The sequence below is a fragment of the Amblyomma americanum genome, chromosome 1, assembly GCF_052857255.1.
Source record: "Amblyomma americanum isolate KBUSLIRL-KWMA chromosome 1, ASM5285725v1, whole genome shotgun sequence".
In the NCBI taxonomy this organism is placed as follows: Eukaryota; Metazoa; Arthropoda; class Arachnida; order Ixodida; family Ixodidae; genus Amblyomma; species Amblyomma americanum.
Genome location: NC_135497.1, coordinates 139,871,929 through 139,893,319, shown reverse-complemented (window position 1 = coordinate 139,893,319; position 21,391 = coordinate 139,871,929). Strand labels below are relative to the sequence as shown.

The 21,391-nt window shown below is 44.8% G+C and overlaps 1 protein-coding gene across 10 annotated transcripts in view; it reads left to right on the top strand.

Moving 5' to 3' along the window:
- LOC144113745 (carbonic anhydrase 1-like) overlaps window positions 1-19,943 on the top strand; it is a 91,661-nt gene extending 71,718 nt beyond the window's left edge. For 7 of the 10 annotated variants that reach the window (XM_077647048.1, XM_077647047.1, XM_077647043.1 and 4 more), the window contains 7 exons: window positions 9,718-9,915; window positions 11,542-11,574; window positions 11,765-11,883; window positions 12,932-13,027; window positions 13,445-13,559; window positions 16,372-16,478; window positions 18,300-19,943. In XM_077647048.1, the coding sequence (XP_077503174.1) occupies window positions 9,718-9,915; window positions 11,542-11,574; window positions 11,765-11,883; window positions 12,932-13,027; window positions 13,445-13,559; window positions 16,372-16,478; window positions 18,300-18,434 (803 nt within the window). In that variant the 3' untranslated portion in view covers window positions 18,435-19,943. The remainder of the gene's footprint in view (window positions 1-9,717; window positions 9,916-11,541; window positions 11,575-11,764; window positions 11,884-12,931; window positions 13,028-13,444; window positions 13,560-16,371; window positions 16,479-18,299) is intronic. The other 3 variants (XM_077647049.1, XM_077647044.1, XM_077647045.1) reach the window with 1 other exon arrangement.
- The last annotated feature ends 1,448 nt before the right edge of the window (window positions 19,944-21,391 follow it).

Genomic DNA, 21,391 nt, shown 5'->3' with positions numbered 1-21,391 from the left:
CCAAACTTTAATCCTCGGATTCCTTGAAAAAGGAGAAAAGTCCCCGAATGAAACATCACCGTTTCCAAGGAAGGTCATTCGAGTTGGTAGTTTCTTAAACTCGTGCGCCCTGTCGTTTTCGTTTGTTTTTTCTCCCTCGACAGTTCTGGCTGTGCGCGTTTTAACTCGCATATTCCGAAACTGCACGTCAGTGACGGCAGTGAGCCAAGTGAATGATCTCAGGCCGATTGGAACTAAAACGCGCAGCTCGCCCCGTGCTCTTGGCTCGGGGCCCCACTGGTGCTTGCCCTACACACGCTCCCTCTGCAGAGCACCGGGCTCGCGCCTACGCCCCGTCTCCGCGATGGGAACGGCCTGCTCCACTGACCAGGCCGTCCTGCTTGTGGGATCCGCTGCATCTCCGGAGAACTACACCTCCTTCCGGGACCACGGGGCGCGCACTTCGTTGGACCGGGTCAACGCGGCCGTCACGCTAGGTTCGCCTCCCTACTGCCCCCTCTGGGAGAGCGTACTCACTGGCACACAGTTTTTTTTTTTTTTCGGATTGCCTTTGCGGTAGACGCTACGTAACGCTTGGGCTCTTCGTACTGGGAAACGCACCGCGTCAATGTGCCTGCGATGGCGGTCCAAACTGTCGTTCTTTGTGATATAGGCTATCAATGCGTTCTTCAGGTCTCTGTGCGTTGCTGTCGCTGCATCGCGTCCGCTGTTTTCTTTCGCGTAGCATTGAAGCTTCAGGGTGTCCTTGCATTGCTGTCTTAGTACTACCATTTTCTGGTCTTGTGAAATTAATCGATATCAGCCATCGTTGCTGAGGCTTAGTTGTCCTAAATCCCAAAGCTGCACGTGGACTGTGAGAGGCGCCGTAGTCTCCGGAGTAATTTCGGCCACGTGCGGTTCTTTAACGTGCGCTGACATCTATGCGGCACACAGGCGCTTTTTCTTTTCGCCTGTATCGAAATGTGGCCGCCGTGGCCTCGATTCAGTAACGCGACCTGGGGTCAGCAGCTGAACGAGCCAAAGCCACTGACCTCTCAGAGGGGACGGCGCCGAGTAGCTTGAAGCCGCCGGTTGTCGGAATCTGACACGTTTCTGAAGTGCATTATACACCAGAACAAGGCTTATTTTGAGCATGCATTTTGGCAGCCGAGACGTTGAACGTAGCGCAATCCGCGTACCGCTACTGCGATCCTTTTTCGCGGGGAGCTAACTCCACACGCTGAGATTGGCCTCGACGGGCGCACGCCTGCCGCTGCCCGTGCGCAGCTGGGTCCCCGCGGAAGAGGACCCTAGGTCAGTGTGAGGTTGGGAGGACATTGGAAGAAAACGTTCCGTCAGCTTTGCTCCCGTGCAATGGGGCGTTAGTTTTATCAACCCGTCGCAGTGACTCGCTGACTTAGACCCTCTCCTGCTGAGCACGAGTGGTCCCGGCCCTGCGGCGGCGAAACGGAAAAGAAACGCTCATGTACCAAGATGTCGGTGCACGTTAAAGAACCTCTGTGGGTTGGAAGTTATCTAGAGCCTGCTACTGCGGAGAGCCTCATAGCACATATGCAACTTTGGCCGTGAAGATTCATTAATGTAGACAATGATCTTAGTGTGACCTTTTTTGCGCGAGTTAGCTTATAGCTGTGAACTGTACCCCTGTCGGAGGACATCTGCTGGCGCTGGTTGGCGCGGTCGCCGAATGCGCTGTGTGTTTATTTTGGGAACTAAAAAAAACTAAGAAAAAGGCGTAAGGAGGCGCACAGAAAAACGGCGGTATAAAACGATGCGACTGTTAGGACACTGCGGGACTGCGGCGCTACGGTGTCCATTAGTGGTGCGCTGGCGCCTAAGCAGCTGGTCGTCGCTGATCTCGGCTTGTTTGGCGCCTTTACAAGATGAACGTTCACTATTCGCGCTTCCCCGACTCCGTTGAGTGTTTATTTTGAACTTCTGTAACTAGTTGCTAAGGGCGTTTCCATTTGACCTTTGTTGGCACCATTTCTGATGACGAGCACTGGCTACTGTCGTTGGTCTCGTGCTGTTTGCTTGCTTCTTTCCCACTCGAACTGAAAGGTTTTGCTCACCTCGCGTGGCTATAAGTTTCAATAAGGCATCACAATCGATCGAGCTTTCAGAAAATATGAAAGCTTGCTTGCTTGGGCCAGGCAATAATAATAATATTGTTTTTGAGGAAAGGAAATGGCGCAGTAATTGTCTCAGATATATCTGTGGACACCGGAACCGCACCGTAAGGGAAGGGATAAAGGAGGGAGTGAAAGAGGTGCCCGTAGTGGACGGCTCCGGAATAATTTCAACCACGTGGGGATCTTTAACGTGCACTGACATCGCACAGCACACGGGCGCCTTAGCGTTTTTCCTCCATAAAAACGCAGCCGCCGCGGTCGGGTTCGAACCCGGGAAATCCGGATCAGTAGTCGAGCGCCCTAACCACTGAGACACCGCGGCGGGTCCAGGCAACAGCGTTCCAGTCTCATTTTCAGTTCTAAATTTTCAATGTTCTAAATTTTCGGATGTAGTTCAACATTCGTGGGCTGTGTATCTTATGAGGGCCAACTTCTATGGGAGCTGTACTTAAGTTTTTTTTACAGCGATGGCTGTTAGCGGTTATGTAACATCTTCGTCCAAGCCTGCATCACGCGCAGCATACTCGCGCCAGCCATTATTGGCCGCGTGACCGGCCAGTTGTGCAGCGATCCCTCTCAGGTGCGATCGGAAAGCTCGCTGCCTCGCAAGCGTTACGAAGCGCTTGGAGGCTGGGAAAGAAAGCGGCGAGCCCGTCAAGACCCTACACTTCGGGCAGGAGAATGTCAGGCCTGCACGCATCGGCGCAGGACCGCGCAGCGCGTACCGCCAAAGCCGCAGTTCAAGGAGCCTGCGGTGCGTGCCGCCAAGGCTGGGGCACGACGGCTTTCAGCGTCAAGGCCCCACAGTGCGTATTGCACAAGCCGAAGCAAGTAAGCGTCGCAGGCAAGCGGAAGCCAAAAGAACCTTGAAGGCGTTTCACAGGCAATTCCGGGACTTGGGGCGCTGTTGCTCTATATGTGATCGTCTGTGGTTCTGCACGCAACAACATATCGTGGCATTACCATCGGCTTGCTACTCTACTCTGCAAAAGGCGCTTCGGTTGAATTTCGTTCTTTATTACATTCTTTAACGCAAGGTGTTTTGCCCTTCCTTCGAAAGTTGTCGACCTGACGCTGGAGCAGTTGTTTGTGCACCACCAGAGTCGGACCTCTTCGAACCGAATGCCTCACTTACCTTGGTAGCTTAATTACAGGCTGCGGTGGGGTGCGTTCAAATGTGCACAGTAATGATGCGTCACGCAGTCTGCTATGCAGCCGTTTCCCCGGGCAAATCGACTTGAGACAGTGATGACGTACATTGAAACCCGGGGCACCGATTGATTGTAAACTACAGAGCGCCCGTTGGCACGCGACGGCTATTATTGAGTAGTACTTCCTGCTTTCGTTCGAACAGCGGTTCTTCCTCGGCGTCCTCCTCTGCTGGGCTTCTGTAATCGTAGGCTAATGAGCGTCTTTAGGCAGACCTTGTGCGTATATAGTATCTGCTCGATGTAGAATTGTAGCTGCCGTGTCCGCTTTCGCTGCCTACAGGCAGAACTTCTCGAAGGGGAAATCTGGTGAGGCTGTATGTGCAATTACTGCCTGCGTCCGCTGAATCGTCATCCAGTCCTGCTGAAAAAGTAGCTGGCGGTTTTGCATTGCTATAAGCGCGAAATATTGTGCGAAAACACGTTTTTTTTTAGGTCGGCACCACCGCCACACATCTCGATGCGTGATTGAGGTGTCCACATGCCCAGGGAGCCAGTTAAATACGCCTTTCCTTCCCTAAAAATCAACGGAGTCTAAACCTTCCGCTGGTTTTGAGTAAAAGAAAGGCGCGTAACTTCCTCAATTTGTAGGCGGACGCCACCGCGCCTACTCGCAGCACGGTTGAGGCGTCGACTGATCCAGTGAGCAAATCACACTTGATACTCCGATGCTTCACTCGCACACGCACACGCCGCTGAAACCCGGGGAGTGCGGCCAGAAGCGATTTCGCACTGGAAGCGCTACCTGCGCGTCACCACAACTCTCACTGGACTTGTGTGCACTTGCGGCAAGAACGTAGCAGCGCGTGCGATCGTTGTGAACGTGTTCGCTAGAGTCTACGCGTATTTTAACTTTTCATTGCTGTTCGTACGCGTTAGTGTAAATAATGCGCACGCCGCTTTGCGACCTTCGGACATGCATCGGACGAAAATATTTCACTCGGACCTGTGAAATCTCGTTAAACGATACGTTGTGTATGAAATAGAGACTGCGTTCTGCGGGCTTCAAACTTTCCGTAAAAGTCGTGTTGAGAATTCTGTTGTGCCAGCGTCAGTTGAGTAACCGTTGGGAGACGGCGGAACGCGGCTGCCGGAGCTCTGTAGTACCGGTGCAGTGGTGACGTTGAGCGATTGAATTTCCTTGCTTGTCGTGGGTGGAGCGGTTTCTTTTTTTTTTTTCACCGTTATGCGCGTGTACTATCGCGGACAGAAGACCCCAGGACGCGGCTCCGACGGCCGGAGCAAGTCAGACTGCAATCGCTGCGCCATCTAGCGATGTTCCGCCTGGTTCGAGATAAAGCTTGCGCCGTAGCTTGGTTGCAAGCCTGTACTTGCTGGCTCGTTCGCGCGAGTTGCTTTTCGCCCAGGAACCTTCCGCGAGATGCCGCTATGTGATGCGCTATCAAATGCAGATAACGCTTCCCGGGGCGAGGTGCACCAATTTCCCTTTCCACGTAGTCTTTGTTCGACTGTCTGGGAAAAGACTGCAAAAAGAGACTCGGTCAGACAAAGCGAAAAAAAAAAACCGTTGCCATTCAATGCTTCAACGCTTTCAACCGATGCCTTCATGGCAGCACCTCGCGGAAGATTCGTGGGCAAAAAGCAACTCGCGTCAAGGCGACGGCCAGTACACGCTTGTAGGCAAGCTAGGACGCGCATGCGCTTATTTTTGATCTCGAACCAGGTGAATCATCACTAGATAGAGCTGGGAGCAGTTTTCCCTGCTCCGGCTATTGGAGCCGCGTCCTGGGCAGTTCTGTCACCGATAGTACCCTTTTACGTTTTTTTCGACGCCAATACAAATAGCACAAAAGAATACGATTGACTAGGCTAATTGCTGTAACTCCTAAACAGGATATGCTATATCCACAGTACCTCCTTTTTTTTTTTTTCGCAACGCTTCTTGCTGCAGCTTGTAAAGCTTCAAAGGTTAACCAAACACTCGTGAAGCGACCTTTATTCAGGTGCAGTTTGTGCAAATTACGCAAGATCATACGAAAGGTTTATAGTTTATTTCCGCCCGCGGTAAAAATATGTACTTACGAAAACCATACATCAAGGCATCTTGCGTGAAGGGGACATAGAGGATAACTCCATCCCACTATTGTTCTCACTAAAAATTGATTCTCTAGCCCTTTCTGGTTATGTTGAAGTTTTTCCAGCAGCAGAAGACACATTTATCGGCAATAAAATTGATTTAAATCCTCCCATTAGTCGACTCAAACTCGTGACTCCCCTTCCCAGAAAAGGACTGGTTCTGCGACTGTTTTGATGTGAATGGCGTGTACTTCTATCCCAGCCGGGCCATCAGTTGTGGCTCGGGTCCGCAGCGGTGTTCCCGCATGAGCAAGGACAGGGAGACGAGGAGTTTCAAGACGAAATCAACAAGACATATCTATATACATCATGGAGCAAATGAAGACTGTACACGACACGATGAGGGAAGTACGACGGACTAAGCAGTCGGGCGCTCTTAAATAACGTTTTCGCCTCCATTTCCCGCCTTTTTCCGTCGATGAGCTGGGCTTCTTCGCGGGCGCTGCCTATGGGTAGTGACGCTGAAGCTGGGGACTTCCGTTTTTTTTTTCCCTTGTCCTTCGCAAACATCTGGAGTGAATCAGACGCAAACACAGGTCGGTTCTTGGATCCTTCTCGAGACTCCAGGAACGGCAACACGGATGTTGGCAAAGCTAAGCCATGGGTGGTTCGCTGAAACCACAGCTTCGGGAAGGTCAGGTGACGGCGGGCTCTCGAAGAGGGGGGGAGTGGTGACATGTCTCCGCAACTCGGGCAGCCATTGTGCGTCGCGGCTGGGCTGCTCGAAGACTCGCTTTGTCTGGGAAGGCACTTTCATGGTTCCTCTGTCGAACTCCGGACCCGTACGCTGGTGACAAGCGGCGTGAAATAAGCAGTTTCTTGATTATGTCTTGTAGCAAATTAGTTATAACTGTTTACATAGTGGCAGCATAAAGCTTATGCGTGCACCAGGAAACATTCACCGTGCGTAATTGCGCAGGATTCAGAAGAATGAGAACGAAGGCGGTGACATGTTGCGTGACTAAAATGGACACTTCTCCCGTTCTTGTTGCGCTGTGAGCAAAATGAATACTGACCAACTCTCCGAAATTTACGCCTTGCCGACACTTTTGTCGATGCTGGGCCGGACTTCAATCTCAATTGTGACTGTCTTAGGCAGGCTAACGATTCTAGTGAGAATAGCTGCAACAGATGTCCGATTTCAAGAGCTGACGACTGGACGTCATGCTCCACCATCTTTTCTCCTGCACCTACAAAATATACACAACTAGACTGTCATAGGAGGAGTCAATCTGGTATCTGAAGTTTGCTTTTGAAGTGAAATGGGCATGAAACTACGGCTACGGGCAAACGTGGTCTTTGGCGAACATACATCTTTGTGGCTGCATGCATGTACAGTCCGGGTCAAAAGTTTCTGGACCACGTGTTCCTCAAACGAAGCCCATAGCTCTGCTATTAGCCTGCGGCTGGAGAGCACACTTGTGGAGGTGAAAGTCAATATTTTGTTCTTTCATCTCCATGAGCGTGGTCTCCAGATGCTGGCTAATAGCGGAGCCATGAGCTTCGTTTGAGGAACACGTGGTCCAGAGACTTTTGACTCCGAATGTACATACAGCCGTGAGCAATTAATGAAGCGAACTTCTTGCGCAAAGTTGCGAATTTTCTGGTTATTTCTCCACTAAATTTAGGAATGACTTTTGAAAATTATACGCCAAGAGGAAAACTAGAAAGCACTGGGAAAAAATTCTCACACAAGTATGGAGTAATCAATAAATCAATGCTCGGACTTCGTTCCTTCTCATTGCTTACTACTGTATGTACTGATGTGACTTGGTGAAGCAATTACTGACATTGAAAACTCCAGATGGATTGACTCAACAGTGCTATCGCTACGGTGAACTGTGGCTGTTAGTACGTACTGTTCAGCAAATGTTGCTGAATTATCATAACGAACTGTTATGTCAGATGACGGCTAATGTGAGCTTGGACATTCCAAGAGCAATATTTAACTGTGCTAACGTCGGTACGCAGGTACCCCAGAACGGGGGCGAGGGGGGCGGTCGCCCCCCCCCCCCCCCCCCCCAACATTTTTCCAGGGGGGCCACCCCCCCCCCGAAGTCTCTAACGGCTTGCACTTGGATCAGAGTTCTGACGAAGCATTTCAGTTCTAGGACTCCTTTAATGCAAATCACAGTGGCGCTGAGCTACCTGGCTTCGTAGCCAGATGTAAAGTATTTCGTATAACTATGTCATGTCCCAACAGAAGTCTACTGTCTGACCCGTGTACATGATCATGATTAGCAGAATTGAAAAAAAACTATGCACAAACTTCTTTAATGCAATTGATCACACCTGGTGCGTACAGCTTCCCATTTCGCTTCTTTTTATATTGCCGTGAATCTTTGCGCCATTTTTTCGTTCGCCCTCAGAACCGCTGGCCTGCGGATTTTTCATTTGTTTTGTAATGCGAGATGCGACCAGACTTAGCTCCATTGATCATGGCCACGTGCAAATGCTTCCAGATTGTTGTATTTGCTTTTGGTTCTTTATCTAAAAGACTTCAACTTCAACTTGTAGAAGTCAGCACTGTGTCGTTATATATCTTCCTCTGTCCTTGTCTTAAGGTGTGCTGTCTTTTTTTTTCCAAATATGAACTACCAACTAGACCGTTCGACCACCCCCCTTGCATTTAAAATGAGCGCGGCCAAGAACTGCAGGCATTCATTTCGATGACCACCGAGTACACTTGTGGCTGTCGCCGCCGCCGAGTCATTCAGTTCTTAGTGGGCGCGAGTCAGCCCCTTAAACAGCTTCGTCTGGAAGCCTTTTCCTTGTCTTTCTGACTTCTAGAGTGTCATCACCACAACGTGACAGTTTACATCAACCTTTGAACATTGAAGAATAAAAATTAATAAATATATAAAATTTATTACGTAAATGAGCATTAAATAAATAACAAAATAATCTGTCTTGCCCCCCCACTTAAAACAAAGTTCCGGAGTCCCTGTCGTTACGTGCACCTTTCGACAGTATCAGGTGCTGCCTTGTGTAGTATATGCTCATGCCTTATGCCCATGCCATGTTCTTTTTTTTTTTTAAGCAATAGGTTTAGGAGCTCGTCTACTGGCCCTCGGCCGGCCTCGATGGGAGCGCGGGCGCTTTGCGCTACCCTCTAGACCGGCTGTGGCTAGCCAACAATGCTCGCCAAGTTGATGACTTGATGTGCACCATAACGCTTGGGCTGGTGCCGCTGGTCTGGCAACACGTACAAATGTGCCAGAAAAATAGTCAAATTAGATATTTAAAAAATTAAAAGGGGGAAGGGAAAAAATTTATAACGGGGAAATCATAGCCTGGGTGACGCAAGCTGCCGCCCGATACAAAGGGTGAAGCCATTATCATCCATTCATCCATCGTTGCGCTGCTAAATTTAGCAGGCACGGTGGCGCCCTCTGAGGCATAATGGGCGCTCTGCAAACTAGAGGTGAGCGCACAATTCAAACTAGACGTGAAAAACCACGATTAATCAATTTCGATTCGTGTGTGGAGACTGTGTGGTCGTGCTAGGTCATGCTTGGCGAGCCCGGCGAGATCCTTGTGCTGTCGCCAAGCCAAGCTGGGGATTACCTAGGCATCCAGTAATTTTTTATTAGTACGTGAATTTATTTCTCTTTGTACATGCCCGCCAAGAATATGTTGTTATCCACTTATCCAACATTTAGTTAGCCAACGATAGTGCTAGTGTGCTAAATGGCATGCAAGCTTACCTTGATTTTGTTTAGGTGAATGTTCTTAAAAGCTGGTTGTGTGTTACAGTTTCACTTGCGTGTGAATTGGCTGTGTAGCATAAAATAAAACCTTGAAATAAAACTCACCTGCACAGCCATCCATTCGTAAAAACTGTCATTTAAATGCCACTTGTAAAGTCGTGTGTTGCATCAAGAATTGGTTGACATGGTTGTCTAAGCCACTGAAAAGAAATCATTGGCTATGTTGCTTGTGCTAATGATACAAGATTAGTGAGCAAGTTTTAGAGTACACTATCACAAAGGTTGCAGCAAATTTACCACTTTCCTGCAGGAAAACAGTAACATAAAAGTGCAAAGTGAACTACATTGTCTATTCATGCTCTAAAGAGGACAATTGGTGCAAAGCTCTTTTTTTCAGTTATGGTAGAAATTCTTTTTCTGTTTGAACAATTGAACAGGTCTAGTTGGTTACAGTGGTTCATATACTTTACCCACTTAATTATGACTGGGTGTCACCAAGGTCCAGACTGTACCAAGAGCTTTTTTTGTCATTTCTTGTGTACTAACAACTTTCACTTTGTTATTCCGCAGGTCCCTCAAATTGGGCCAAGAGGTTCCCAAAGGCAGCTGGAGACAATCAGTCTCCTATCGATATTGTGCGCAGTGATGTGCAGCAGGATCCCTTTCTGACGGAGAACCCTTTGCGGTGGACATACACTGGCCTGCAGTGCACCAGTCTGCTTAACACTGGCTCTGGGTGGCGAGTTGATGTCTCTGCACCAGGACCTAGTTGGTGACATTTGTTTTTTTTTTTTTTGGCTGCCTGTAAAAGTATTTTGCACAAATGCTTGCATGGGCTAAGTGAGATCCAACAACTTGCAGGTGTAGGTCATAGTCGAGCATATAGAGTGCAAGCTACTTGGACCTGTCACAGCCCGGCAGTGCTTTCTCAAGACTGTGGAGGTCTTTGGGAGTTTGATGGGAAAAGAAAATAGCAAGAAGCTACTTATTCCAATAAGTATCATGCTCAGTATCAGTGCTGAGCCTGATCCCAACTCATGCAAACAATGAAGGAAAATGTGAGGCTTTCTGCAAGGGTTCTATTTGTTTGTTGGAGACAATGTCTATGCTGGTGTAGTTGAGAGCATGAGTTTGCTTGAGGTAGCCTTGTGCAGGTTCACAGCTGAAATGTGTGCATTTTATTGGCATTGTTTCTCTGCTTGAAGCATGGTCATGCATGCTTCCTTTTTTTTCTTTTCAGTTTTGATTTTCGTGTTGTGTACACACAAATTACATGCAGCACTTGCACTGGTTTTCTTTCCACTTCCACTGGTTAAGAGGGATGGAAAAACATGAGAGGTATCTGATGTCGGTGTTTTTCCATAAATGTTGGCTTCTGTGTGGGGCCTTTTTTAAACTGTGAATACAGCCCCTGCTGCATTCACATGCAGGTAATTCATAATTGTGTAGGCAGTAGCATGGTCCTTGCTGTGTCCTGCAGTGCACTTGAGCCTCAAGTTCAGTGTTAATGATGTTTGTCACTGCATACGTCAGTACAGCCATTTTTTTTCAGTGATAGCATTCGACAGACATTCATCAATCCTTTGTTTCTTTGCTGAGAAACTTTAAAAGTTGTCAAAGCTTGCAAGTGTTTAAAAAGGCATGGTTGTAGGCTAGTTGATATAGCATCATTAAAATAGTGTGCTGCCAAAGTACTGCAAGCTTCTATGTAAATGAGAGGCCACACATTGTATTTTTCACTCATTCATGAGATTGCAGAAAGAGTTAAATGGTAGCATACTGCATGGCATTGGGGGACCACAGTACATGTGTGAGTACTCCAAGCATTTCCCTTAGTGGTAAAGAGATCGTAGTCCTTGTAAAAGGCCTGACCTAGTACAATTTGAGTAATTTTTGCTTCTGCATGTGTTGTGAATGCATAAGCACTTCTTTGTTATTGCAGTGTACCCTTTTTTTCCTTTGTTCTTTTTCTTGGCCTGCATATACAAAACATGCACGGAATGCATCCTTCATTAAGACAGCGGAAGTCACGCAGATCATGTCAGTCCTGTCTTTTCTTTGCAAATAATGTGTACTTGCAGTAATTTGCCGGCTCACTATTTTCACTTGCAAATGTTAAATAACTTCAGTTGGCTCTGCTGCATGATACAACTTTACAACTTTCATTACTTTTATGATCGCTTCAAATGCCAAGCTTGAATTGAGTTTTGTTTCTGCCTAAACTAGTAATGCTCGAAAGGTATATGTGTATGACCAACACTATTTTTTTATTGTGAAATTAGTCGGCCTGTAGGAATGTTCAGTTTGTCATTCACCTCATGAACTTCTTTGTTCTTCGCATTATCTTGCAATGTATTGCCTAAATTTTATGTAGTAAATGTTCCTTTCCTTCAGGAGATGCAAAACCAATAAATCCAATCAGACTGAGTAAGTATGAACTGAAATGTCTTTGCTTTTTGTGTCGTACCATGTTCACAAAGCCTTCCCTTTCAAAGTTCAGTGAGTAGCCATTTTCAGCTCCTCTCAGTGTGCTTTCTTCATCTCTAATGTGTGCATGCCTCCTTATATATATAGCGAAACTTATTAGACTTACAGGATGCACTTAACTGTCTTGCAGACCTTCGTGGGGGACCACTACACAATAACTACCAGATGGTGCAGTTTCACAGCCACTGGGGCACCTGCAGTGAGACTGGCAGTGAGCACACCGTTGATGGAGAACACTATGCAGGCGAGGTAGGTTCCCCTATTGGTTTGTTCTCACACTGAACTGACATAATTGCTTCGTGTTAGCTGTGCGATTGTGTATTTACTCTGTACAGTGCAGAGGCTGACCAACTACCAAATTTGGTTATGTGTTCTTTTTTGGAATGATGTGAAAGACATCAGTAAACATGGATAACTACATGCAGTTTGTCTAAGTGAGTAAAAAAATTTGTAATTCATTTTTTTTGTCATCTTTGTTTCAACAGTTTAACAGTAGCTATGATGTCGCAGATGATTTGCAATAATGTTGAGGTCACTTGAGGGTTACAAAAACAGCGATGCAATATAGCTACTTGTTCACTAGTCTTGCCGGCTCTTGGGGCAGACTGGCATAAGAGTGAACTTAAACAATGAAGTAGCGATTAAATCAGTTACTGTGTGGCTCTCATCATCTCAGCACTGTCTTAACTCGTCTGTGACATCATAGCCACTGTTCAGTTGAAACATGAGAGGACAAACTGAAAGATAACTTATTTAGTAGGTATGGGAAAATTCCACATGGTGATCTATGTATACTACTGTGTTATGCACCATTCCATAGAAAAAGAATAGCGTGCAACCAAAAATTTGGCCTCCTTACATCTTTAATGAGTACTCCAATACTTACAGAAGGTTCAGGATTTCGAGTGTATGGATTCACCTCTCTAGCTTGCTTTGGCTTGTGTTTGCCTCAGCTAACATCTAATTGTGACCACAAGAAAGGCACAAGGTTTCAATGTACAGTAACTTTACGTACACTTCGTGCAGCATTTTCAAGGTAACTGGTAGAGGCTCTAGACTCGGTCAGTGTTTGCTTTATTGAAAAGAAAGAAAGTGGACTTGCAAAATTTCAAACATGTTGATGCATTTGTGTTGTTTATAATTTACTAAAATGCAGTATGCCTGTGGCACTTCCCAATTAAGTATCACAGGAGGCTTTTGGCAAGAATTTTTCTAGTTCTATGGGTATCAAAATGCACCATAGGTCTTGAACTATGTCTTAGCACAAGAAAAAAATATCTGAGTTTCTTCTGTGCAGCTTCATCTGGTTCACTACAATGTTGAAAAGTACAACAAGCCATCTGAGGCTGCCTGTTCCGACAAAGGGCTTAGTGTGGTGGCTATTTTCTTCAAGGTAAGTGCTTTGACTATTGTTCAGCTGAATTAAGATGGCAGCTATACCTGGCAGCCATCGTGACGGCTAGTGAGTGTACTTGGGCTACATCAAGCTTTAGTGCTGCTGACATTTTGTTGATAAGCACAAAGTGTACTGCTGATTGTATTTCTGATGGCACACAATTTATAATACTTATGCTAGTGTGTATTATGCACTTGTTACCTTTTAAAGCTAGCAAAATTTTGAAAGTGTTTTCTTTGCTAGCACCTGGTAATTTATTCAGTAGGCATTGGGTTGCTGCCAGGAAATGTTCTACCCCCTTTTTTTTTGTCATCACTTCAGGAATCATTTCAAAGAAAACACGCAGCCATAAATATGGTGTCTATACTCGTTAATGTGGTGCTATATTTTTCATTGAATGTTTTTTTTTTCCAGGAAGGAAAGCCTCATCACGAGCTGAAAAAGATCACTGACTGTATGTCAAAAGTGACGTTCAAAGGAATGAAATGTCCACTGGAGCAAGATATTGATATAAACTCAATAATTCCTGGTAAGAATGTTTTGCTGCTGGAACATTGCATTAATATTACCTAAGGTTGCATTAACATGGCTAGTGTTCTCCTTTGGCAATGTCAAGACAACATATGTACAATAACATTGCTGCAATATTTTCCGTGATGTTGTGTTCACGTCAACATATATGTACACCATCGCTGCAACATTGCCACAATTAAATTTCATAAGATAAATGTAACATTCTTGAAAAGTTCAGCAACCCTGCACGAGCATGCAGGCATGCCAGTTGGTAAGCTTCACAACATGCGTCACAACGCTCTGCAAGGACCAGTGAGAGCGAGCGACACTTGAGCTCCGTAATACAGTACAACATGCAACTCCTACACTCGCCTCCGAACGGATAGCATGGAGTCAAGCTTATATAGCCATCACTGAAGGGTGTTAGGGGCGAATGGGTAATAAGCGAAGCTTTGCGACCAATAAATGGGGCTGTGCATGCAGTATATGGCAGCAATAGACTAGGTTTAGTTGCAAAGTACTGCTAGTTGAAAAAAATGTTTACTGTAACAAGTCTCAAAAGTTCTGGCACTTGAAATATATTTGTAATGTTTTATTGTTATGATCGAACATTATATAATGTTCACCGGGCTATATTGCCTCAGCATTGCTTCTCAATGTTGTTCTAAGGCTGGCAGATTGTGTGTTATCCTAACCAATTTCAGAGCATGTGGCTGCAATGTTAGCAGAAAGTGTCATCCTGACCAACTTACGGGCACGTTGCTGTAACATTGAAGTATGTTTCACAACATTATCACATTGCCGACACTGCCGTAATGTTCTGGCGACATTTTGTGCTGCACCCAAGTCTCGGCCCTTGATGGGGCTGCAAGCTGCCCTGCTGCATGGAACAACTGACTGCAGTCAGCGGAGCTTCCCACTTTGGATTCGAATCTGTTTTACCAGATGGCGCTTTCATACACAAGCGATTCAGGCTGCCTTCGCGGACTTTTCATATGCGCAGGCATGGGTTATCGGGAAATACGATGCCACGGTAGCTATGGATGCTGTTGCATTACAATTTTAGATTTCGAAGGGCGCAAAAATGCCTGCCTTGATTTTACGAATCTCGCAATTTAACAAATATTTAGTGTCTGCTCTTCACTTCGAGAAATTGAGTTTTAACTGCATATTCACTTTCTTATTGAATGGGTGGGATGTCTTGCATAATTTAATTTGATTGTGTGATTCCTCATTCCAGGATGTTACAGTTTACTCTAAATTTTCCACAATTGGTTTTAATCTTGGGAAGAAGGTTTGCATGAGCAGTGAAGCTTGTGTTATGATTAACTAAAGAAGTAGCATTTATTGAGCCAAGAATGATGTAACTCTTCAAGATGTTGAAATTTGTTAGCATCACATTAGCTGGAAAGATATTTAATGGTACTTGGCACAAAGTGTGTAGAAAACAACGTAGATGAGAAAAGTTGTTGACAAGCGCTTGTCTGTCTATTCTTGTCTTCGTCTTCTGTGCACTTTGGGTAAAGGATGGGTTATCAACTAGTCCACACCTACACCTCATATAATGGTAATATGCTTAAATCAATAAACACCGCTTGTGCAAGGAAAGAATTAAAAGTAACGAGTTTTAGTGCATGCTTTTGCAGGTGCTCTGTATGAAGCTGTTTGGCATGACTCAAGCAATGCAAAATGTTAACTGTCGGTGCATAACGTTTTTGAAATGTTAGTAATCACTTTTCTTGATCACCAGATAAGTTTACACATTAATCTTGCTGCAACATTTCGGTAACATTGATATGACATCCTGAGGGATTGAGAAGAAATGCAAACGTTGCCGCTTAGTTTTTGTCAGCAGTTGGGGAAAACACACCCACGTCCTACGTGAGAAAAAATGACCCTTTGCATGCCCTGCAAAGGTCAACAGCAAAGAAATTTTTAAAGTGATCGATCGCAAGGTGCAGATTTTTTTTAGTCGCACCAGAAAACTCCCATCACGCTGTGCACACATACACGAGAGTGACTTTCAGCGAGCTTATACATTTCCCACATAAGGCCCTCGTTTTAGAGCCAGTGACTTCATCAGTCGAGCAAAGTTATTTTGTGAATTTTTGATCTTGATAGTGGCAAAAATTTGAAACGCAAGTGAGCACGACCATGCTGCTAATACCTTTTATTAAAAAAAGCCATGTTAGTCTGCGCCACCATCTTTGTGTGAACATTATACTAATGCATTCAGTAAAAACATACATGCTCATTCTTAGGAAAGCACCTTTCCAAGCTCTATTCATATGTTGCTTTAGTATCCTCCAATTACATAGCATGCACTGGTTTCACGATAAGCGGCAGGGTTGTAGACTATGTTACCAGTGCATTGTCAGCCTTATGTTACAAGTTTCTGTTCACAAGTGTCTAAACATTGACAGAAACATTGGTTAGATGTTTGTACCCAACATATGTATGCATATAAACATTATCGTTATGCAATTCTGAAACATCTTGGTACATACCATAGGCAACATTACAGCAACATCGTATTATATTACTCACCATTGTATGGCAGTTGTTACAGACAGCATTGAGGCTACATTCTGCATCACTGAGTGCTGCTTCATTGAGACAGCACTGTAAATGTCTGAAAGCACTACATAAGACATGCGCACATAGGCGAGCTTATAGGATGAGGGAGTCTTTTTGCGATGTGCATAATTCTAGCATTTGAAAACCCTCTATTTACTAGCGGTCAGCAATAGCATTGAACATACAAGACTTATGCTGCAGCAGCACAGGATTCCTTGTGTAAATCTGAACCTACTTTTCACTTTCATCAGCCAACAGCTCATACTGGACATATGAGGGCTCCTTGACTACACCACCTTGCTATGAGAGTGTCACCTGGATTGTCTTCAAGGAGCCTATTGAAGTGTCACGAGAACAGGCAAGTTTACTTTGTGCTTTGTTTCTTTTCAGGCACACAAACCAAATGCTCAAAGTATGTCGAGGCAGATTCAAAATAATTCGCAAATGATAAGTGCTGTGTGAATTGTTTAACCGAGATGCTTGGGAGTATACATGCGTACTGTTTAATTTTATATAGCTTATCAAATGGCATTAGTAATCATTCATATGAGCTGACTTGCTGTACAACTCTTGCAAGTTTTCTTCTGCTGTATCGTTCAATGCAGTGTCAAGAGTTCAGCAGCGATTTGAATTCTGTGTTAGTGCACTTGGGTGAACTACAGAACTTGTCTGACAATATGTGAAATATTTTCATGACTGGATTGCTTATATGCACTATTAAAGGGAGTGACAACTGATTCGTGCCTGACTGTGCAGCGGTTGCTTCAGAAATGTTGTTTCAGGAATTCTTGGTAGAAGCTTATTTTTGTGTCCTGATGATGAAAGCAGTGAGTCGTAGGGACTGTGTGCTGTCAAATTGCGAAACAAGGAACACATCCTGCTCCAGCCGAAAGAAAGCTGTTTCAAAAACAGCCTTTTCTGAACCTTACTTCACTGGTGCACATTTAACTCCTGAATACCCATGCTATTTATTTGCGATACCGCTGAGAAATCTAATCAGTAATTGAGTGAACACTGAGGCATGTATCGATGCCACAGTGCAGCCGGTTGAAGCCCATAATTTGCAACCTGTAGAAAGGGGCGTTTCCTATTTTTCAGAGGCCATTTCTTTCTAAGAATGGCAGCCAGTCCCCTGCAATTTTAAGTGTCAAAGAAACAATCCACACCACATAATAAATTATGCTTTTTTGCAAGTCCTTGAATGCGTTGATTGAAGTACTGCATGTTGCACAGATAATTAAAAAAGATTAACGGACGTTTAAGCGGTGCCAGCTACGCAGATGGCTTTTCAACCAAACGAGCTAAAAAAAAAACTAAAAAGGAACTCTATAGTGTTAGCAGCGGTGGTGGTCTGACAAGAATGATCATCAGACTCAATCTTGATACCTAAAGTATGCAGTGTGTTCATTGTGTTAAGAAATGCATTTAATAGCTGCTATAAAAATGTATTTAGACTGTCTTATAATAACTAGGGAGTATACTTTCAAACAAGAATGGCACTTGCATTTCTGAAGCTCAAAAGTGCAGCTGACTGCCTTAATACCTTTCTAAAGAATATTCTGTGTTGAACTAAAATTAGTATCCCTAGCGGTAATATCAGCCAGATTCGATTAATAAAGGGCAAGTTAGCCGCCGCGGTGGCTCAGTGGTTATGGCAATCGGCTGCTGACCCGAAAGACGCGAGTTTGATCCTGGCTGCGGCGGTCATATTTCGATGGAGGCGAAATTTAGAGGCCCGTGTACTGTGCGATGTCAGTGCACTTAAAGAACCCCAGATGGTCGAAATTTTCGGGGCCCTTCACTACGGCGTCCCTCATAACCTGAGTCGCTTGGGACGTTAAACCCCTTAAATCAAATCAAATGAAAGGCAAGGTCACTTATTTTCATGATCTCCTAGCATGGTTTTTACATGGTTCACAATCCCCTAGCAAAGCTGTACAATCTGTTCACACATCACACAGAAATATAGTATATACTAAAGTGAACCATCTCATATTATATTTAAAGCCTGTATCCTTTCAGTCATTTATCCCAGTGACACAGCATTTGAAGAGAGGTTCACCAGAAAGTAGCATTTAGTGTTTTAATACAAAACTAAACTTGTGCCCTGGGTTGTTGGCAAACTTCGATCCAAACGTTTCAATTCCTTTCCTTCCCCCAAACTTTTTCTCTTATTTAGTTTGAAGCATTCCGTGAGCTGATGTCTTACAAGGAAGGAGGAGGCCCCCAGGTGGCCACCGACGGGCCAATCCTCAAGAACTTCCGGCCTCCACAGCCTCTCAATGGTCGTGTTGTGCGCGAGCCTGCGGAATAACCTGGCTGCTTTGCTGCAAAGGGCTCCAACAGCCTATCATTCCTGCACCGACTTTGCTCTACAATAACTCTGGTGCTGGTGAAAGATTGCACAACATGGCTTGGAATATTAGCTTCCCTTTTTGTAGCAGTTGCTTTGTTTTCTAGTTGATATTGCGCAGTAATTTGCATGCCCCTTTTTTGCTCTCCCACTCCTTTGAAGCACTGGTTATAAATGTGCCAGAGACATTAATTTTGGTGTGGCTAGATAGTGAAAAAAAGGTCTTGCTGTGAGCTGTCTTGTTTTTCACCCCCTCTAAAAGTGGTGGTATTGTGCATTTGTGGAACTGTTACGTTGTGTTGTCTAACCCGTTTAATTGTTATTAGGTATAACGCCCACCAAAATCTAGTCAAAGTGGAAATATAGTCTAATGCTGCTGTTGATCACACAGCATGAGTGCACTGCTGCTCAGACATAGCAGCACTGCAGGTGGCTTTGTGCATTGTAACCACTGCAACTAAGACTCAGTGCTCTATACTTGTTCAGTGTTATACATCATCCAGCTTCAAAGTCCAGGAAAGCCTGATAGTGGCACGACAGCAATAATGACATTGCATTTCCATGTGTTACAGTATGCGAGTTAGACTGATTGCTAGCCCACCTAATCTGCAGGTGTTAAACAATAAGCTCACTGCTGGTCAAATAATGAAGCTGCGACTCTACTTTATTAACGTCTTCCACCTTGTCGCTCTTTTTCGATGTATTATGTGTGCACTCCAGTCTGCGGGGCCGAAAAGAGTCAATGGTACGAAAACAGCCATTAGACACACTTGGCAATTCTTTTTTTCTTTCTCTAAAATGTGCCCCGAGGACATATGCAGCTACACACTGCACATCGGTATGCAAGACCTTTTGGCACAATTGTCTATTTTGGTTGATGGCATTCTCAGAGGTTCTATGCATATTTTTATATGAGTACATGTGTATATAAACATATGTATGGTTTTATCAAAAGCTAACATTGGTCAAGAATTGAAGACTTCATGAGGACTTCAAAAGAGCGTTGATCAAGCTTTGCACGAATTACTCTTGTACATAAACGGCTGTAGTGCATGTCTTAATTCTTAGCATAGGTTAAGGTCTTTCAGGAACTATAGTACAAGGCTGCATTTACATGTTTCAGCAAGAAATAACATGGCATCGAACTACTGATAGAAGTGTAGTCCATTTTAGTGTCTAGAGCGCCCATTTGCAGTTGATAGAATGCAGACTAGCTGTTCATTTTGCAGTAGGTGATAATCTGCAGGGAAATAGCTTTGCTGCTTATGAAATGGTATGCACCTTTGTTCACTTATTTCCAATGCTCTCTCTACTGCTTCTTTCAGTAATGCAGCATACTGCCATCTTGGTACAGGTGACAATGACAGCATACTGCAGACTTGTTTCTTACCATGTGCCTTTATTACATAGCCAGAAGTATTTTATGCAGTTGCCTGTTAAGTTTCTAATAAAATATTGTTGCAATCTACACTCCTCAAATGCATTTGTTTTCATGCTTCAATGCACACTTCACGGTTGCACCACTTAGCTGCTTTAAATAGGCATGCCAACAGGTAAACAATCCAGTGCTCCTTTAGGTAACCGCGCATTGCAGTTGCCAGACCAATGAAACTCTTTAGTCATTCCTGGTCAAATGCTGTGCTTCCATATTGAAGTGCAGTTTTGTATCAAGCATGGCACTGTCACTGGAGTTCAGTTAAATTGAAGCCAGCATTTCATAATGTGGAAAACTGTTTAAACTCATGTGGTACAAGCAGGAATGCTTAGTGTGACAACTTGGTCAGACTATGCTTGTGTGGTCATCTCCATGCAGTGCACAGTCATGTAGCTGACTGCACACAGATAAAACCTCTATCTAGTTAAGTGGGACATATGCTTCGTGCTTATAAGCACTGCTGCTGAGCCAAGGCATACACAAGCCAGCTAAATAGCAGCCACTGCAATATATACTGGTCGCAAAGGCTGCATGGTTTAGCTGGAGTTTCTATTTTGGAACTAATTTATTTCAGAACTGCTGCAGATCTTTTTTTTAACACGAGGTCGTGGGATTCAAACCTCTCCTCATTTCACTGAAGGCAACATGCAAAGACACATGGGAGCATGTGTTAAAAGAGCCCTAAGTGGTTGAAATTAACCCAGAGCACTCCACTGCAGTGCCTCATAACCCATGTGCAGTTTCACAATGTTAAACCTCGCATGCCATACCCTACAATACCAAGGAGCATGAATATGGGACTGCACAATTGGGACTTTGCAGTTTAACAAATTTTGAAAGCGAGACTGGCCGGAGTTCATTTGCATACGAGATACCATGCACTGCTGAACTATTGGCATTGAACATGTATGGGGGCTGCATAACAGTGAAGTGCTCATGAATGTGCTTCCCTATGCTTTACGCCAGTATAAATGCAATGCATGGCAGCCAACCAACACAAAGCTATGACTGACATGATGCCCTTACCATACACAAAGCTGCCCTGATATCTAGGGTCAAGTTACTGTCCCAGTGCTACAGGCAGAAGAGACCATACTTGATAAGAATACTAATTATTGGCTAGAGATCTCTAATGAACTTCATGTTGCAATGAATTGCAGTCAGAACGTATACAGCTACTATTGCTTGGCTTGCCACGAAACTGTGAGCCCTGTCTTGGTAAGCCTGAATGTGAGAGCCTTGCAGTGCTAATAGTATGTGCTTGCAGCTCAGCAGTGTCCATGGTCGATTGTTGCATGGCCCACTGGTTCCAGTGAATTATGTGGCAAAAGCTTTGCCTTCAGACAAACTGGAACACTCACCAGTGTTTGGTAAATCCGCCTTCTTCACCCTTTATACATCTAAGACATTTTGTGTGGGAAAAAGCAGACTGGAAAGAATATGGCATCATTAAGAATTAAGCACGAACATGAATGAGATACTT